Source organism: Lolium perenne, chromosome 4 (genome assembly GCF_019359855.2).
Source record: "Lolium perenne isolate Kyuss_39 chromosome 4, Kyuss_2.0, whole genome shotgun sequence".
Taxonomy (NCBI): Eukaryota; Viridiplantae; Streptophyta; class Magnoliopsida; order Poales; family Poaceae; genus Lolium; species Lolium perenne.
In genome coordinates this window covers 278,111,247-278,131,825 of record NC_067247.2, presented here as the reverse complement: position 1 = coordinate 278,131,825, position 20,579 = coordinate 278,111,247, and the positions used below count along the sequence as shown (strand labels likewise).

General features: G+C 48.1%; 1 protein-coding gene across 1 annotated transcript; it reads right to left on the bottom strand.

Annotated features, from left to right (window-relative positions):
• Positions 1-18,857: 18,857 nt before the first annotated feature.
• LOC139830654 (uncharacterized) lies at positions 18,858-19,819 on the bottom strand. The gene has a single exon (XM_071819198.1). The coding sequence runs from the start codon at positions 19,596-19,598 to the stop codon at positions 19,041-19,043; it is 558 nt and encodes a 185-aa protein (XP_071675299.1). The 5' UTR covers positions 19,599-19,819; the 3' UTR covers positions 18,858-19,040.
• Between the last annotated feature and the right edge of the window lie 760 nt (positions 19,820-20,579).

The following is a 20,579-nucleotide window of genomic DNA, read 5'->3' as shown; positions in this document are numbered from 1 at the left end:
CGTGAGACTCTCATCAGCAAGTCCGGCGATACAAGTGAATGCCGTGCATATCATCTGAACTTGATGTACTACTGTCTGCCTGAGCACCGGCAAGTTATTGATGGCTGTGATCTCATCTACTGTGAGTTACGGCGCTATGTTCGCGAGAGGTTGACTCCTAATCTTGCCCAGTACGTTCAGCTGCTCATCAACAAGGTTGTGCCCGCACCTCTCAATACTCAAGGTGAGCGGGTCAGGCTGGAAGCTTTCAAAATACCTGCCCAAGGTGATAGCCCGGATGTTCCTGAAATGATGCCTTCTGAGCGCCGGTCCAAGGCACGCCATGACCATGCTAGCTCCAGCTCCTCTCGACGCCCACAGCATGGTGTCGCACGGTTCTTCTCTCGCCTATGGCAGATGTGCAAAAATACAAATGATGTTGCACATCAAAGTCTCTCTTTGAACCAAGAGACAAGGAGGCGCCAAAATGAGTTCATGGCTGCTAGGAATGTGCCTATCCCTCCTCCTGGCCCTGAGCTGGAGCCTGTCCATGCACCAAACTGGGAGATGCCTCTTCTTTCTGATGAGATGTTCCAGAACTTTGATCCTTCTCTGTACTTTGGTGGTCCTACTCCTAGATTTGCTCATGCACCTCCTGCTGATGATGATGATGAAGAGGATGATGACGGTAATGAGGATGATGATGAAGAGGATGACGATGAAGAGGATGACGATGGGGATGGTGATGGCAACTCTCCATCCGCGGGGCCCCACTTCTATTGATGGGACGCTAGCATCTCTCCTCTTTTCTTCGCCTTTTTGGTGTTCCGATGCCAAAGGGGGAGAAGAGAGTAGAGTCTAGATTTACGGGGTTCTTTCGTTGTCACAAGCCATGGGAGTTGCTTTATTTGGATTTTATATGGCTTGTGCGTATTTGCTTTGATTTCTCAAGAACCATTTGCTACTTTGAATAATTCATGTATGGATATGTATGGACGACTATTATGTGTGCTACTCTATGTTAGGATAATCATGCTTTATGGATAATCATGCTTTATGCTTATATATGTTGATATACTTGTCCATACCATGCTTGTTTCCTAAAGATATTGGGGGAGCTTCTCATATTCCACAAATGGTGCACTTTGCATTCAAACGCAAATTCTCCAAGTGCACACATTATGGGGGAGCTGTCGTAATATCTTATAAGGAATCAAGGTTTAGAGCTTATCATAATATCTATGTGTTACTCTAGCTCGGTTTGTCATCGTATACCAAAAAGGGGGAGATTGTAAGGGTATTTTACCCTTATCCATTATTTTGGTATCTATGACACCGTGCTAGAGTATTTGGACTAATACATGCCTACAAGATGACTTTCAGGTATTAGCCAAAGAGGTATGATGGTGTAGCAATGGAACAAAAGGCAACGGGAGACCCCCAATTCGACGAAAAATCAGCTAGTTTTTCGAGCTCCGGCCGGTCACAGATCCGGTCGGACCGCCCGGCACCGGGCAGCCCGGTCACCAACCGGACCTGTAACCGGTGCCATCCGGCAAGTTCCAGTAAAGAAGAGAAGCTCTCCTGTGCGTCCGGTCACCAGCCCGGTTTCGAACCGTTGCTCCGGCCCACGGCCCGGCTCGACCGGCGCCAGATCGAGCGGCCTGGCCAGCAACCGGACTCGCGCCTGTGACATCCGGCGACATCCGAAGCTCAAGCCTGCCCGGTCAAGACCCGGTCCCAGCTCCGGTTGGAAACCGGCCGGGTCTCAGGCCCGGTCTCGACTGGCTGTGGACCGGCCTGTCCGGCGCCAAATCCGGTTGACCGGGTTTCTCGAAGAATCTACTGATGTGGCAAGTGACCAACGGCCGTATTTCGAAGAACACTATAAATAGGTCTTCTCCTACCTCTGAACAGTTGGGCACTACACTACAAGCTGTTCTTGAGCTCTCTCTCTCTTACTCCATTGCTAGAAACACCAAAAGCCTCAGATCTCCCTCCTCCTCCACCCAAACTCAAATCCCTCCGGGGAATCATTAGAGGAGGACCCGATCTACCGTTCTACCAAGCCAAATCTCATTCCCCCTTGTATTTATTGAGAAGCTTGCTTCCTAGGGTTCCATGGAAACCCTAGGTAGGCAAGAGGAGTCCGGAAGCATCCGGGCTGTGGATTTGCTCCGGGCAAGATTGTGAAGGTTTGGAGGCTACCTCAAAGTCTACCACAAGTGAGTGAGCTATTCCTTCGTGGGATAGGCTCTGGAGAATAGGGTGAGCCTTCGTGGCGCGGGGAATCCTTCGTGGGACCTCCACTCCTCCAAACGTGACGTACCTTGTTGCAAAGCAAGGGAACACGGGAATACATCCTCGTCTCCGCGTGCTATCGGTTATCTCTAACCGAACTCCTTACTTGTGATTTAATCGCTCGTGAGAGCCTTCGTGCTCGAGTTAGTTGTATCCTCATATAGGTTGCTTCACCTAGTTTGCATTAGGCTCATCTTTATATTCCGCAAAGCCTAATATTGCAAAGAAAGAATTAAAATTTGTAGAAACCTATTCACCCCCCCCTCTAGGTTTACCATCTCTATACTTTCACTATCTAAAAGCATCTCGATTCATGCTCGTTTGCAGTATCAATGTCACCGCCACATCTCGGCCGTCGCCGGCGGTAAACTTCCTAATTTGACCTTGCCGAGCTCTATAAATAGGCCAAGAGCTTCTCCAGGAAACCCTAGTACCTCGCCACCCATCCATTTCTTCCCAGAACCTCTCTATCTCTCGTATTCTTCCACGTACTGTCGCCGGCGTCGATGAAGAACCCGACGGTACAAGCCATCCCGGAGTCCATGGCGTGGCTCAGTCGACGCGCCTGGCCACGTAGATCACCCTGGAGGAGCAGAGCATCAAGGGGAGCCAAGTCAAGGAAGAATTTCGGCGTTCCCTTTCACCCGTTTCGCCGGAAAACATCCGATTGTCGTCATCTCCGACCATCTCAAGCTTCACCGACGGTCTCATCAGCTTCCTGGTGAGTTGGCGCATCTCTAGGACCAGCTCTCGCTTCCTAGCTTGCATCCTAGCTTCATTTGGCGTTTTGGCCGAGCCGCACCGCCGCAGATGAGCTCACCGGCGATGCTCCGGTGACCTTTGGGTGGTGGCGTTGTTGCTCGCTTGCTCAGCATCGAACCCTGGTTCGAACGCAACAGGTTAGGTAGTCCCTGGGGGTCTCTAGCGGTCGATCTATTGCTCGCCGGAGCATCGCCGGCGTCCCCTCCGGCGAGATCGACGTGGCACCGCCACCTCAGTTCTGTTGACTGGTCGTTGCCCGCGTGGCAATTGACTCAGTCAACAGGCCCACCAGTCAGTGACTGTGGGTACATCTCGAATCGGTATGTGTAGTAATTTCTATTTAGTTTAAAAAACCAGAAAAATGTGAAACTTTGCAAAATTATATAAAATTCATTTCAACTCAGAAAAATATGAATAATATATCAAAATGCTCACAAAAATAAACTCTATTCAAATAAAATATAAAACAAAAATGTGTGTCAAAATCAAAATTCACTTATTTTCATCTTATTAATTATGCCTTTTGAATTGTTTTAAATCCAATTTGAATTCAATAAATAGTTAAGTTTCAAAATTTAATATTATCTATTCAGTAAGTAAATAAAATGTTAAGATTAAATTTCTTGATCATATTTTCATCAATGAAAACATTAGTGGTAATTCATAAACCCTAATTCGCAAATTACCATTTACCATTTTCTTTAAATATTAATAAAGCAAGAAAATACCAACAACTAATATTATTTTGATAACTCAATTTTTAACTTAAACATTCTTAAATTAACAAGTCATTATTTTAAAACCTAATCATAATTATAAAACCCTAGTTTCTAATTAAACCCTAACTAGTAATTATTTTAATTCTTAAACCCTTTAAAAATTAATAGCATGTTAAAATTATTAATAACTTTATTCCAAGTACTTAATCACATTAATTCTAGTATCAAGTAATACTTTCAGAATTTGATCATAATTTAAAAAACCTTAGTTTTATTATAAGTTAGAATCTGGATCCCATTATTTTATGTGATCATTTCAAAATGATTTAACTCTAAAACCCTAGTTGTTTATCACATGTGATCATGTGAATTTACCCTTCCATAGAGAACCTTATTATGTAATCAACAAATACAAGTCATGGTCCACCAAAATAGAAACAATTCACATGAGTCATCATTCCATGTCTTTATCTTTAAATAAAACTTGTATAACCAATTAGTGCCACTTAGGAGCAAACCCTAGCTTGTTAATATGATAGCACCATTGAGATGAACCTTAACCATCATAATTTAGTAGAACCATAATGATAAATCCTAGTACCAACCTTGTGTAGCAATTCACATCACATGCTCCTATTCAACTAAACCCTATTTAAGAAATAATAAACCATCTAGTTTAGAATCAATTAGAGATTACTTAGTGAAGCAATTGTGAAACCATAGTAAACCCTAATAGCTAATTTATAGAACCATCTTAATAACTATCCTTTGATATGATGCTTAGAAGAAACCCTAGTAATAACCCTACCAATACTTGCTATATAGAAACCCATTCCAAGTTAAGAACCAACTAGTTCCTATTAGTGAAACTAAATGAACCCAATAGTAAACCCTAGAGTTACATAGCTCCTATGTATAGTAGTTCATATTATTATTTAACCTGTTCTTCAAAAGTTATTCTTTTGAAGTACAAATGTCAATCAAACCTTAGAAGCCCTAATCCTTCTTTGAAATACTCATTATTTCTTAAAAAACATGTTCTTCAAAAGTTATTCTTTTGAAGTATAATACAAGTAATCATCAACCATGTCCTGTAGAACTTAAAATGGACAACTGCTTTTTACATATTGTTCAACTACAAGTCCTTTATGTGTATGATTGTTATGATGTCTTATATCACTTGGTTATGATGCTAATATAACCAAAACCTAATAAGAACCTTGTTTGAGAACCATTCTAAAAGTGCAACCAACCCTAAAGAAATCTTTACAACTCATACATCCTAAATCATCGAGGTTAGATTACGCTCGGGACGATTGCATCTCATACTATGCATTATAGCATCTTTGCTAGTTCTTTAAACATTGTCCTTACCGGACGATGATGGTATTTCAGAAGTTGGAGTTATCCCATATCGAAGCTTTTGCCTGCATAATCTTGCAGTCAAGAAAGGCAAGTTCATCGCTTGCTCATGTCATTTGATTATCTTTATCAAACTATATGCAAATTACTATACTTATGACTCCTGCATTGAAAATCAAAAATATTATTTTACAATTATGAATATGACTATGTGGTGGGAAATGGAACCATGGTATGTGTTTATGGTGGAGGTTCCATTGCATGGGTACTATTCATCTAGGACTAAGTACCAATGCCGTCCAGTGATTCTAGCGCCGTACATATCGCGTTAACCATAAGATCTATAATGGCTCTGGGGAAGTCAGCTGTATCTTTTCCCTCCTGCACGCCAACGGACTTGATAGAGCCTGGCGGGGTGTTGGGAGAACACTGCCGTAGGTTGGGAAATCCTTTAAAATCCCCATCCGTGTGGATGAGAGGCTCTACCGTCTATGAAGGATTATCCGTAGTACACTGGGGGTAAAGCCGTATGATCGGGAGATGTCTACCGGGGGTGTACGGATGGACAAAAGGGTGGGTTTGCAGGGTCGCGGAGAAGGCAGTGATTGGCTTGGATCTTACACCTGGCCCCACACCAAGGGAGTGTGGACGAGAAACGCATTTCGGTAAGGTATCAAGGATAAGTTCTCTTATGGGAAAAGTAACGCACCTCTGCAGAGGGTATCAAAAATTGTGACTGTAACTCCATGTTCCGGGAAAGGGAACTGCGAACGCGGCAGGAAAGGAACTCCATGAAGTTCTAGTTAACCTGTGAAGACTGACGGGCATAGTTTTCAGAATAAAATAAACCTTTTGAAGAAATGTTTACGAAAACTTGCATCCGCCTACGACTTTCTGGTCTATGGCTGTAGCTAGTGCATGATACACCTATTTCCTAATATGAACTTGTTGAGTACGCTCGTACTCATCCCACTCTTAAATCCCCTGCTTAGCTATGGAGGCACCGAAGGAGAAACTACCGTGGAACTCGAAGACAAAGGAGTCAACTGTAACAAGATGAAGAATACAATCAAAGAATTCAATGGAGTCAACTTCTGCATCAGCTAGAGTGGAAACTTAGACTAGTAATAGAAGGGAACATTTCCCTAATCCTAGCACCTAAGTAGCTAGATGTCTATAGCAAGCCAAGTAGCTTTTAAGCTAGAATTAGCAATAAGTTAGACTACGAGTCGTTCTTCTGGAGCTTTATTTGAACTTTTACCTCAATGTAAAGTAGGAGGTTGTGTTGATCTTCTGTAAACCATTTGTGTATCCTTCTATAGACATACCTTGGACTCGCATATGTTTCTGTTGTACCACTCTGAGAGATGTAATATGAGTGGAATGGTGTTTCACTTGTGTTATGTCAACGACTTGTGTACTACACCATGTAGTGGTACGCTGGGTCATCACAAATATTCCTCCAGCTGCTGCTGCCGCAATTCCTCCTTCAGGAAAACCCGTAAGTCTTTTCTTTCTTTGAATCAATAGCTCTTCAAATAAGCCTCGAGTACTCATCCAATAAAACTATTCCTTTAAGGACTTGCAAGCTGTTATATCTTCCTTGGAATCTTTCGCCTCCCAATACGCTTCTTTGGAGGTCTACAAGGCTCAGCTGCAGAAGGAGGTCGAGTCCTCTAACTCAAAATTGGAAGGCACAATTAAAATTGCCACCGAAGCTCGTGCAAAAATTGACTCTTTGAAAGGGGAACTGGGGGAGCTAAAGAGGAGGCTGAAGGACGAAGAAACAGCCAGGCTCACTGCCGAAGCTCGGGCGATGGAAAAGGATGATCTTCTCCGCCAATCCTCTCTGGCTTTTCTCAGTAATCCTCTTTTATGCGCTTCTCGATTATTGTTTTTGCAAACATTGATTCTTTTGTTAATGCCTTTCTTCTCACCTCATCCTTCTCAGGAGCTGCTGATATCCCTGCTGAGGCTCCGGACGAGGTCCCAAATAATTCTCCGTCAAACACTCTGTCAATGACGCTTGCGTCTCATCAGCTTGTTCAAGACCTTCTTCATAAGGGCAAGGGAGCCATGGCGCGGATCCATTTGATGATTTTCCCCAAGATTAGTCAAGATAAGACTTTGGGGCAGCTGTTCGACGCTTTTGCCGTCAACACCAAGGAGGTTATCGAGGTATTCAAATGTACTTCGCGTACCTATGGTGCCCTCCTAGCCTTCCAACTTATGATGGGTCATGGCTTCAAAGCTAATATTGAAGAGATGTCCAAAGAGCTTCCGAGGGGACCCGACGGAAAATTCGTCGATCTGAGTACCTTTAAAGTTTCGGCTCTTACATGTGCTCGCCAGCTCCTTGAGTTAGTCGAGGCAAAAAAATCATCGGCAGGTCCCAGTTTATCAAACCAAACCCAAGCCCCCTGAGCCTTGTAATTTTGCTGGATCAAAACGATGTCTTGTCATAAAACTTTACGTGGTTGTAATGAACTTCATGCTGGCAATGTTGCCAGCATATCTTTGCTATAATATTTGTATTCCTATGCTCCCGATGGGAGTAATTTCCAATGTTGACTCCATGTAATCCATCGCGCCTTTGAACGATATTTTGCAGGTTTACCCTGTGCCTACTTTTGTCGATAACTCCTCGGGTGCTGTCCCTGAAAGTGATCGACTCCAACGCGTGAAGGACCGGATTGCGCAGATGGAGAAAGATATGCGCATCACTTATGCCTTAGCTGCCATTATCAATAAGAAAAATGAGATCGCCGCAGATGCTGAGCGCTACGCGCTCACTGAGTTGTACAAGGCTACCGAAAGTTTGAACTGTAAGTGCCCCGACTCTCTTGCTCTTTGCTGTTTCCTGAAAAGCACTTTCTCATCTTCTGCTGGTTCCTTTGCTTAGTCGTAGCTCTGAACAAGGCTGAAGAAAGCAAGCGTATACATGAGCGTGTAAACGCACTGACCCAGCTATCATCAGCAGACGATTTTTTTTGGAGGGAACAGTCGAAAGCTTCGACTGTCACGAAGTTCCAAGACCGGGTCCAACAGGTGCATCGGTTCTTCGACAAGTGCTACAAGGGGCTGAGAGTAATATGGAAGACGATGTTTCCTTTGAACGCAGTTCCTCCCACGCTGTTGACTTTAATGTCAGAATTCAGCAATGCCAAGAAGATCCGAGACTTGGTTCGAGCTCAAGTTTTTGCGGGAGCTAGATTTACGCTTGCCCTCGTCCTTGCGCGTTATCCTTCTGCAAACCTGCTGTCCATGCAGTGGGTGATTTGGAGCCTCTGTACCCGAAGGTGATACTGCCTTCCAATATAATTGTCGACAGGCTAGAAAAGGACTCGAAGGCACCTGAAGAAAAAGAGACTCCACAAGGGTAATTCAGGGTCATGCTCCTACTATAAATAGAAGACTTTGGTTTCTTATTACACCCGAGTATTTTGGGTCTTTAAGTTTAAACTACTTTTATTGGTACGTGCAGGTACATGCATTTTTACCATCTTAATGCCGTTTGGCAAATTTTGAAGGAGCAAATCTTAATTGCTCATTTAAGCATATGTGTATTCGTTGGTCAGCAAATTATTTGAGTGATCAGCTCGTGTTGCGGGTCTTGCTAAACCCGTTGTATGTGCAACTTTGCTTTCAACCGATGCATGTCTTGACAGCAGCTCCCGAATATATCGAGAGCACTAATTCTGCCGATGACTCCGTCATTCTTTGGTACTTCCATAAGCAGAGTGCCGAACGTGGGGTCGTTAGTATATGTGTTTCACGTTCAGAGGCTTTGGACATGTTCTTCATTGCCCCAACATTCGCCGAAATATGCAAACGAGGCTCATGACGATGTGGTTCGGGTGTTCCGAACTACTGCAATGCTTTTCAAGGAAACAAAACTTATGTTCTCATTAATAAAGTAAGCAAGGGACTAAGGGGCGAAAAGGAGCCCTGTTGAAAAGAAAAGAAAAAACTAAATGCTACCCATCCTCTTCAGCAAGAGGAGGGTTCTTCTTATCTTCTGGCTTGATCACCGCGTCAGCGATTTCAGAAGCGTCATTGGATTCGCCAGGGGTCCTGGCAGTGATTGCCAGCGTTTTGTGTTCTTCTAAGGCCGATGTACCATCGGCTGCTGAAGTTTTCACTGTCAAAGTTTCTAAAGTAAGATCGGCTGGCTTCTTCTTCGTCTTTCTGACACGTTCATCTTCCTTGCTATCACGTGCCGACGATTTTGAAGGGAGATCGACAGCCTCCTGCATGAGCCCAAACTTTGCAGCGATCCTCTGGAAATCGCGATCACAATTATCCGAGCGTGAAAAACTTCCATAGACTGTGATGTTTGTCCCGTTGTTCCCAGGCATTTTCAGCTTGAGGTATGCATAGTGCGGCACAGCCATGAACTTGGCATAAGCTGATCTTCCGAGTATAGCATGGTACTGTGATTCCCAATTGACCACCTCGAACTCGATCTTTTCTTTCCTAAAGTTGTCGGTTTTACCAAAGACGACGTTCAGGTACACTTTGCCAATAGAGTACGCCGGTGAGGTTGGAAGGATCCCATGAAAATAGGTATCTGTCTCTTCTAGCATCCTCATTGTAATTCCCATAGTTTTAATCGTGTCGAGGAATATCAGGTTTAGCCCGCTTCCACCGTCCATAAAAAATTTGCTCATCTTAAATCCTCCAATTTGCGCTTCGACTACTAGCGCAGCATGTCCTGGCTTTGGGATTGTCATCGGGTGATCTGCCCTACTGAACGTGATACTCTGAGATGACCAGTCGATATACTCAGGGATATTGGCCATGATGCTTTCCGCCAGGTTGATTTCTTGGGTGAGCTTCTTCATCTCCCTCCTCGAAACACCAGTCCTGTGAATCATGCTCATTTGCCCACGAGGCGGTGGAAAGGACTCGTTAGGGTTGTGGGGCTGAACCTGCTGGACCTGATGCTGAGGTGGAGGTGGTGGTGGTGGCGGTTGCTGCTGCTGAATGAGCTTCTGCATCTTGATGAACTGTCGACAATCTTTGAGCAAGTGGCTTGATTTCTTTTTATTGTCTTTGGAGTCGATGTACGCATGCAGATAGCAAGGTGCGTTTATCTGCTCTGCGAAGGGTAGCTCGGGGGTCCTCTGAGGTCGTGGCTTGTAGTTACTACGGTTCCCAGAGTTGCTCCAATTGCCGTCCTGTCGATCATCTCGCCTATCATCATACCGATCATCTTGCCGATCGGAATATCCAGCGGCTACCAAGTTGTTGTCGTCATAGCTGCGGTCCTTCCTCTTCTTGCGACGATCCCTGCGACCACTCGAATCATTCTTCGGCTGATCGTCGTCCTCGTCGTCACTGCGCTGTCGCGATCTTCGTACATTTTCTTCACCATCGGCCCAGCTGTTGGCGATTTCCATTAACTTGGTTATGGTTTTCGGCTTCTTGCGCCCGAGTTCTTCTATGTACGTTTCACGTCGGATGCCTTCGCTGAAGGCATCGATTGCTCTGTCAACAGAAACGTCTTCGGCAGCGTTCAGGAGTTTGGTGAACCTGCCGAAGTATGCACGCATCGACTCCTTCTGTTTCTGCTGGCAATGCCGTAGCTCCTCGATCCCAACTGGCCTTTTGTACGTCGCTTGGAAGTTGGCGACGAAAGCGTCCACCAGGTCGTCCCATGATTTGATGGATCCCTTCGACAGACCTCTCAGCCAGGCCCGTGCCGAGTCTTTCAGGTAAAGCTGCAGGCATTGCATGGCTGCTATCTGGTTTCCTTTGTGTAAGATCACAGTCTGCAGGTAATCGTCTATCCATGACCTTGGCTCCTGCTACCCGTCATACTTCACGGCGTCAGTAGGGGTAGGTTTGAACTTCTTGGGTGGCATTGTTTCGCGGATCTTGTAACTCAGGCAATCAGCCGCCCTCAGTTCACCGTCGTACTCCCCGCTTTCTTCCGAGGCATCGCTATCATCTTCTCCCCTCGCGGCTCGCCGTCGTCTGGCTTTGTCGATTCTGCTCTGGGTAATCTCGTCTCGGGCGTCCCTTGAATGGTGCTTTGAACCTTCGACTTGGGGCGAGGATTTTTCTTTTCGTGGAACCAGTTTGTCTCCCAGGATTGCGAGGCTTTCCAAAGCGCCCCGACGTGCTTGAACCATGGAACCTTCGGGTCGTTGGTTAACAAGGTACGCTGCGAGGTTGGCAGTTACTCCCTCGACGGTTTTTGGCCTCAGCATCCCCGCGGTATCCGTGGTCATGAACGATCTAGATAAGTTTGACGTTATTTCCCTAGCATCGTCTTCTGATAATGTAGATAACCTTGATCGATGTTTCCCCGCGCCTTGACTGCTTTGGGAAGCGCTTCCTCGCGAGCCCCTCTGCCGTTCGCTAGATTGTTCTGCCGCAAGCAGGCATTTCTCGACGGTGGTTTGCTCGACTAACAACCGCTCCCGATTCTTGTCCAATATCTCGCGGTAGGCATTGAGGGTTCCGACTGAAGTTCCAGCGGGGAGTGGTGTGTTATTATGCACGGCTGCCCTGGCAGCTGCCCATTCTTCCTCCGCGATGGTGTAATCGCTACTATTGTTACTGACACTGTTTTGAAAGCTTCGTCGCCTGCTGGAGCGAGGAGTGTGCTCTCCGCCTCCCCCGTTCCTTGCGTTTCCTGTGTTGTTGGCAGCGTAGACTTGATGGTGCGCCGCTTTCCAGGTGACTTCCTTGGCGACACTGTCGACGCTGTCTTCTCCCGATGAGTACTGGGCGCTGCAGATGAACGGCGTGTCGCTCGATCCCAGCCCGTGCCTGGTGTCGCAGTTCAAGCAGTAGTACAAGGTCATGTCTGACGACGCGGGGTTATCAGATCCGACTGACATTGAAGACGTCGACCGAGGAGTCGATGGCGGGGAGGAGTTTGTCGAGTCCGTTAGGCCAGCCGAAAGATCGACTGACGACGACAGGCTTGGCCCCATGGCCAATGGTGGTGATTTTCTTGCTGATCTGGGAGCGCACGACTCCAGCAGTAGGAGGACTCCTTCTGCATTGACGTTGTAGTGGACGCTGCCAAACGTCATCTCCATGTTCCCTTGCAGATCTGAAAAAGTAGAGCGAGACGAGTCGCTATGCGGGGTGAACTCGTAGGAGCCGAATCGAATCGGGCTTCCCAAGATCGGTGATGATGATGGCGTCGATGAAGCTGTCGACGACATGACTGGATCTGCTGATGACGGATCTTGTGCCGATAGGGTTCCCACAGACGGTGCCAATTATCGGGGGTGCTCCTCGACAATGCCCTCCGGTAGGGGCTTAGGATTGATGGAATCCTGTAGGCTGATACGAACCATCGGTTAACAGACAAGCGGGGAGAGCAATTTACCCAGGTTCAGTGCCCTCGATGAGGTAATACCCCTACGTCCTGCCTGTCTAATCTTGATTATGAAAATATCGGGTTACAATGGGGTGCCGAAGGTTTTGGCTATGATCTTGGCGAGAGGCTAAGTGCTACGGCGACCTAGCTCTAAACTTCTAAACTTCTGGTGGCTAAAGTTGCTAAGATTGATTGTGTTCCTCGACAGCCCCTCTCCTGGCCTTTATATAGGAGGCCAGGTCTCAGGAGATCTGTCCGGGTACGACTAGGTTTACAAAAGACCTAGCTCTAAACTTTCCTTGTTCGGCTCCTCTTCGTCTTGTTCTTCAAGGAATCCTCTTCGGCACCATCCTAGTGGCCCACCTTGCCATCGGGTATCTTCATGGGCCTCCAATTGGACCGCACAGGATAGGGCAATGTCAGTTACCCAAAGGGTAATGCCCACGTCAGTCCGTCTACACTGCGATATTGTCTTCATCAACCCCTGCTGTAAGAGTTCATTCATCTAGTCTATTATTTTATGCAACCCGTGGTATAGATCTCTGTAGATCATGTGTGCCATGATAGAGTTATGTTTCGTGATCACATCTCCGTTCTTGTTAGATCTATCTCTGTCATCTAGTGTGAAATATCAATTCCAAATCGTATTAATGTTAGCCCTATTTCCAACACATGACAACGGTTAGGAGGCTCTGTGGACGGCGGCGAGGGGGCTTCCTGAGTTACCCCAGAGGCGTTTTCTGTTTGCGGGTCTCTTCAGGAATGCTACTAGAGAAATGAAGAAATCATAGTTCAACACTCGCTAGGTCTGTAGATCATCTAGAGTTTTCTTTTTAAAAAGAAAGAATGGCCCAGCAGGACGCAATCATATGTGCAAGTACTACATCAGATCCATTTTAATCGACAGGACATGTGTAGTGATCTTTGCATATCCACGTCTATTAAAACCGATCGGAGGAAGTAGTCAATGAGCAACGCAGCAAGGGAACCGATCGAATGGTCGGCAGTGCTAGCGCAGTAGCATCAGAAACAGTTGCAGGATCGATGACATGATCGGGACGGGCTCCTCTTCTTGACTATCTACCCTACCTGGCAAACGATTTGATCACACACCTGTATGGCTTAGCTTGGATCAAGCGTGAAGAGTCTTGGCTGACTTGGAAAACTACCGCTCGTGCACAGCCGCTCGTGCATTCGCCCATCTACTGCTCGTTGCGTTTCTCTCTACAAATTGAGTAAAACTTCCAGAAGATGCAGGTGCGCCGGCTCGTAGTATAGGGTTTGTCCGAGCAAGCAACCCACAGCCGCCAGAGACCATCTCGATAGCGACACATGACACCTTGGAGACGTCATCTTCTATCTTTGTTGAAAAACTGCACGTCCACGTTCACATTAGAAAACGCTTTGCTTCCGCCGGGGGATCACACGCCACGCGTCCCCCACCCTCCCGCGGTCGAGTGAGCGACACGCGTCCGCATAGACCCACCACACCGACCTCTGCGTCTTAGAGCATCTCCACTCGCCTTCTTCATACGGCGTCCGACACACTCGTTTTAGAGACCATATGAGAAGCGTCGGCGCAAAATGAAAAATGGGGAGATGCCGGCGCCCAGCTGTGCCCCCTTACGCCCCAATACAATTTCATGTATAATTTAAATTTAAACAATAAATAAACTATGATAATTTATGTTCTTCAAACCACACAAATTTTAAAGTTTAAATCACAATGGTGAACAAATAAATAAACTAGTCGCCGCCTTTGAGAATCCACAAATGCTCTACCAGATCATCTTGCAATTGGTGATGAGTGTTGGAGTTTCGGACTTCTTGACGCATGGCGAGAAAAGGTAGCAAATGCGGGAGGCAGATTATGATCAACATCTGCAAGAATACCCATCCATTCATACAGTTCAGTCTCAAATACTAGAAATTCCCGCTCGCTCTCGATCATGTTGTGCAGTATGACACAACATATCAGGACCTCCCACATCTGCTCTTTGGACCATGTAAGAGCAGGGTATCGGATAATGGCAAAGCGAGCTTGCAGCACATCAAATGCCCTCTCCACATCCTTTCTGCCAGCCTCCTGCATTTGAGCAAATCAAGCTTTCTTCCCTCCAAGTACAAGGTTCGCAATTATCTTCACAAATGTTTACCATCTTGGATAGATGCCATATGCAAGATAGTATACCTTGTCATACTAGTGGCATTGATCTCAAACTGCACCGGAGGGGCATTGCCTTCGACAAGCCTCTGGAACACATCAGAGCACTTCAGCACATTGATATCATATTGTGATACTGCCATGCCGAAGAAAGCATGCAAAATCCACAGGTCCTGGTCCGCCACAGCCTCAAGCACCACACTGTATGCACCCTTGTGTCCCTTATACATGCTCTGGTGTGCAAATGGACAGTTCTTCCATGCCTAGTGCATACAGTCGATGCGGCCAAGCATCCCATTAAAACATCTCTCTACATTTTGTGCAAAGATCCGAGCTGTGTCTGCCGCATTGGACGTGCGCAGATAGGTCTTTCAAAACACCGCCACAATTGCCCTGCAGAATCTATACATGCAATCAATGGTCGTGGACTTTGCCATGCGCAGATAGTCATCATGTTTATCACCTGCAATTCCATAGGCAAGCATTCGAAGAGCCACCTTGCATTTCTGAATTGTCGAGAAACCAAGATGGCGTCTCTCTTCAATTTGAAGTAGTTGATCTCCCTCAAATTCTCGACTATCTTTAGAAAGAGCTTCCTACTCATCCGGAAATGATGGAGGAATACAATATCGCCGTGCAATGGATCGTCGGCGAACTAGGTTGCGTATAGAATGTAATAGCCTTCCATCCTCTGCCTTGGCTTGCTCTTGCGGTGCCCCGGCGTGGAGCCACAAATGGTCGGTTTGTCCCCCTCGACGATCATGGCCAAGAGGGAGACGAGGATCACCAGATGTTCATCGTCTCCAGCGGCATCCATAGTAGCAGCCACGACAGGGAGCTCCTCATCCATGAGCGTGGCCATGACGTCCGCGTCGTCCGAGTCCATCGCCTTGGAAAATAACCGAACACCTCTCGTGCAAGGTGGTCGCGCGGTGGCGATGGAGGTAGCAGTGGTGGCGGGAGTGGGTGAACGACGAGGATGGGAAGGGCCGACGAGGTGGCGAGGGTTTGCGGCGGATTGTATGCGGCATCGGAGGGGGTTCATACCGGCGACAATGGACTGTCGCGGTGATGGGTGGTTGCGGCAACGACAGTGGTCGCGAGGCGAAAAGGAGGAAAATATTTGTGCCTTTTTGGATCTTGTCACCGACAGGGCTGGCCCGTGGCGTTTTCTCGCCACGCCGACGCCCTCGCTAGCCCCCTGTAGATTGGGTTCGGCCTGGGGCGCCAGATGAAGAGTTGGGCCACGCCGGCGGAAAAACAAATTTAGGGGCCGCGGCTGGGCTTCTGTTTACGTGCCAGCTCCCCCAGGCCTTTGGGTCGGGCGAGTGGAGATGCTGTTATCTCTTTCGTCTGTCTCTCTCTTCCTCATCTCCCTGTGCTCCTACGATTTCCCATCCTCCCATCCATCCCTCACCGGTGGTTCCCGTGTGGCCGCCCATCGGTTCCTCGTGTCGCCGCACACCGCTCGTTCCCAGTGTCGATCTCGATGGTGGTTCCCCGCATGGCTGCACGCAACTTCTTTCACGCCATCCTTCCACGCTGCTGCTCTCCATTGTCGCTGACTACCGCAGGCCGCAGTTTCCTGGCTTCGCCATCCGCCGTTGCTCCCCCGCGCTGCTCACGTCTGGTGGCGCGATTCTAGGCTGCTCGCATTCCTCGTCACGACCTCCCTAGCAATGGAGCTCGCGGTGGTCCGTCCGCTGTTCCTGCAAGGGCGGGCCGACGTTGCTGTGAGGCCAGGCCGGTGTTGCTGCGAGCACTGGGCGCTGGAGCTACAGACGAAGGATGGCGGTGCTCGTCGGAGCTCCGAACTAAGGCCTCCGATTCTACAAGGGCCGGCCGGCGTTGCTACGAAGCCAGGCCGGTGTTGCTGCGAGCACTGGTCGCCGGAGCTACGGACAAAGGATGTCGGTGCTCGTTGGAGCTGCAAGCTAAGACCGCCGATGCTACAAAGGCCGGCCGGCGATGCACCATGGTCCATCGGCATACCTACCATGGACATCGGCGTTTGCTCCAAGCGACTACCATGTTGGTGCTCTCCAACATTGCTACAAGGAAGCACCGACGATGCTGCGAGGATGCGCGGCTAGCCACCGCTGCTACAAGAGGCCACTGACTCTGCTACAATTGTCCATCGATGTTGCTGCAAGCGACCACGATGGTGTATTGTCTTCGGCAACGACGGTGATACTGCCATGGGAGGGCAAGCGAGGTGCTGCATAGTGGACGGAGGTGATGCTACTAGGGTAGGGTCGACGTGGTGTGAGCAAGATTCTGTCTAGGGTTGGCGTGGCGCCGCCTTCGCCAGAGCGGGATGCCGTCAGGGGAAAAGCTGACTCCCCCGTGCCAACGGGGTCGAGGATTGCCTCTGCAGGTTGAGCGAGAAGTTGTGGACGTGGGGATGTTGATTGCTCTTTCTGGAGTGTGGAGGATTTTTGTTTCGCGTGTGTGGTCCTTTGTGGACACGTGTCGAGCATTGGAGGCGGGGGATCAAAAGCCCCGATTCCCCGGGGGACGCTCAACACTATCCTTCACATTAACGGTTTGGTGAACCGGGATTCATCAAGAAGGGAAATGAAACATGGCTTACAATTTTTCGAGAGCTAATCGTCGCATCACAGGGGTTCTGTTTCTCTCTGAAATTAGAAGGACCGTTCGTTCTCCCCTAAAAAAGCAGGACCGTTCGTTCTCGCGGTTCACTTAGGCATGTTTCTCTCTGAAATCAGCAGGACCGTTCATTCTCCCCTAAAAATCCGGACCGTTTGTTCTCGCAGTTCACTTAGGCCTTGTGAGAACTTGATGGCGCAAAACCCATCGCCCACGCCCGGGGGTGGCATCTTCATCCGCGAGCCATCGGCTTCACGCATATCCTTGGTGCAGGCTATCCCTCGCCCAAAGAAGGAAAGGGAAGCAGCAGAACCCACTTCCCATCTCCGACCCTCGAAGATGGAAGGGTTGTGCGATCCGAACATGGGCGCTTTTTACCACTGCACCCAAAGAAGGAGAAGCTCGTCTACCCCCCCCTCCCTCCCATGGCACCATAGAAGGAGAAGACATGGTGGAAACTAGAGCCAGAGCTCTACGATCCAAACGATCCCGAAGACGCGTCGGTAATCATGGCGAGTTCGTTCCGCTAGATCCAGTCAGCCACTGATGTGTTTGTGCCATGGCGGTCTGTGTCAGATGGCGACAACATCGTCGACCTAATCGAGCCAGAGGCCCCAGCGCCAGCACTGCCATCGCCAAAGGATTCGTAGGAGGATGACATCTTCGATGAGGTGTGGGGTGGCGATGATGACGACGGCAACACGGCCAGCCTCAACTACAACTTCTTCTACCAGTAGAATAGGCTTATTTAGTATCTTTCAGTTTAAGTTTAACTAAGTTCTGCAAACTTTGTTCTAAATTTGAATGTAAATCACTATTTTTAAGTTTGTTTCAAATTTAATTTTTTAGAAGATTACTTATTAGGGACGTCGGTACGTGCAACCATTTCCAATAGACCGGCTACTATTGCCAGTGCCCAGTAACACCCTACCGAGATTGTTGCCAGCTACAATTTAAGACCCGTGGGTGGAGATATTGTTATTTAGCCTCCCAGATTATCTTTGTAGAAGGAACATTTTTTAAGGTTGTGAACTAGATCTTGGAAAGATAGAAAAAAACCATAGGTCTATTTGACCTTCCACTTAAAAAGGTGATCACATCATAGTAAACAAAATATTAAGCATCAAATATTTACCGTACTAACCTCTTTGCCTGAGAGAACGCTCAAGAGGCGATTAGGGTTTTTTAATCTCCTATTGGCGCGCCGGCGATTTGTCTAGCTTCTGTGGCCTTCGGGCCATGAAGGCGGGATGGATCTTGGCCCCATGGGCGGGAGGGCTCATTTCCCCAGGTTTTAGGGTTTTGGTTTGGTTGGATGGCGTTCAGGTGGCGGCATCGTCATCTTAATAAAGTCTCTTGGCTACAACCCTATCTCGACGGTGACATCGAGAATCTTGTGGGAGTGGTGTGATTCTCGAGTTCTTCTAGATGTGGGGATCTTTAGATCGCCAAGGAGCTAAATGGACTGTATTCCTTCTTCTTCATCTCCGCGACAAATGTGGTTTTCTTGACCCATTCAACCACTTCCTGTCAGCAACCAACAACATCAAACTAACTTAAGGAGGAGCGGAAGCGGCGACGCGTCGTTGATACGGCTGAAGGTTGAAGACGAAATGCATTTCAAGAATTTTACTGTAATTTTTATTTTTGTTGAGGTGTTTTATATTGTTTGATGTTTTTTTTAACCCCAGTGCTCTATTCGATTTTTTACCGTACTACATCGGCAGAAAATGAGCTATACTGTACTTGTGTACACAGTAGTACAGTACTACACTACAATATAAGTACTTCACCAGCCAGGCTAAACCCACGGCGTAGAAGCAATATACAAGAACAGAGCAAAACCGCGGTGGTTTGGACTAGTGCGACGACGACGTCTGCGCGGCGGCGCGCCGGCGCATCTCCTGTTCCCCCACGTCTCCGCTCGCGCCTCCTCGGCGGCGCGCCACTGCAGTCCGGCCAGCTGGGCCTCCCAGTCCGCGTACCCTGCTCCCGGCGCTGCGTGGGACGATCCGGCGCCACCGCAAACACCGCCGAATCGCAGCTGGATGTCGTAGCCCCGCCTGCGCTCGGGGTCGGAGAGCACCTCGTAGGCCTCCCGGGCCATCATGAACCGGTCGGCGCCGCCCGGGCACGTGTCCGGGTGCCACCGAAGCGCCGCGCGCCTGTACGCCGCCTTGATCTCCTCCGGCCCCGCCGACGTGCCCACCGACAGCACGTAGTACATGGTAGTCTTGGCCGCCGTCGCGACTCGCTCCGGCGCCGCCGCCACGGCCGACACCCTCACCCGCGCTCGCCGCTGGCACTTCACCCCTCCAGAGACAGAAAACCCCCCGGGCCTCACGCACACCGAGCTCATCTTCTCTGCGATTAATGGATGCTACGGCCAGAGAAGGAGTGATGGATATGATTGGAGCCTGGAGATGTAAGCTAAAGCTTGCTTCTTGCGGTTTGAAGTTGGAAGCTGTAAGCTAATGGTGGATTCTGCTTCTTGCACGCCGTGGCGTGGTGGTTATATACTGCTGAAGTGTGCTGAGCGATGCGTGTGCGTGGTGGCGTTGGTGTGGGCTTCTGGAAGAGATGGACGACGAAGCCATTTGCGCGACGGCGACGCGAAACGAAAGGCGTCCTGCGCTCGTCCCCCACGGCTTGTGTCCACTGGTTGTTGATGGAAACTTCTTTTACGGTGCCTGATCTAGTTTCTCTTGAGATGTCAATTTCCTTCTAGTTCTAGACGATGGTTGCTTGGAATGTTGTACGGGCGTTTTACTTTTCCTACGTGGAGATCCTATCGGCTGACCCAGTCTATTTGCTCCGAGCCCATTGTGTAAACTTGGTCGGCCAGGCACTGCCAAACGATACTTCTCGACGACGACTGGATTGTCACGTCTAGGTCCGGCCTCTAGAACCAACCAGCGTCCACAGATAGCTAAAAGAGCAACTCTAGATACGATTGTAAACACATATCCATTCTATAACAACTGTTACCAACTCTGTCCACAAAATGGGTCTACGAACATTAAATTAAAACAAATGTAAGACATTCTTTTATAAACGGGGAGTATCTATAGGGGAAAAAACTCTGGCGAACTCCTTAAAACTCTTTTTTTTTTTTGAAACGTGAAAATTTATTCCACTAAACCTGGTGCATAGCAAGATCGCTAGCAACCAACACCGATACAAAAGCTGGAGCATCTTCCAGCCATAGCAGGTTCTGCACGCCTACATCTCTCCCATGTTGAGCTATCGCATGGACAGTCTTATTACAAGATCTACGGCAAAACCTGAAATCGAAAGCGTCAAACGGATCCCATCCATTAAAACTCTTATTCCTCATAGC

Bases quoted from the DNA above. Each gene is read 5' to 3' on its own strand.
- LOC139830654 (XM_071819198.1), bottom strand. From the start codon at position 19,598: ATGAGCTCGGTGTGCGTGAGGCCCGGGGGGTTTTCTGTCTCTGGAGGG.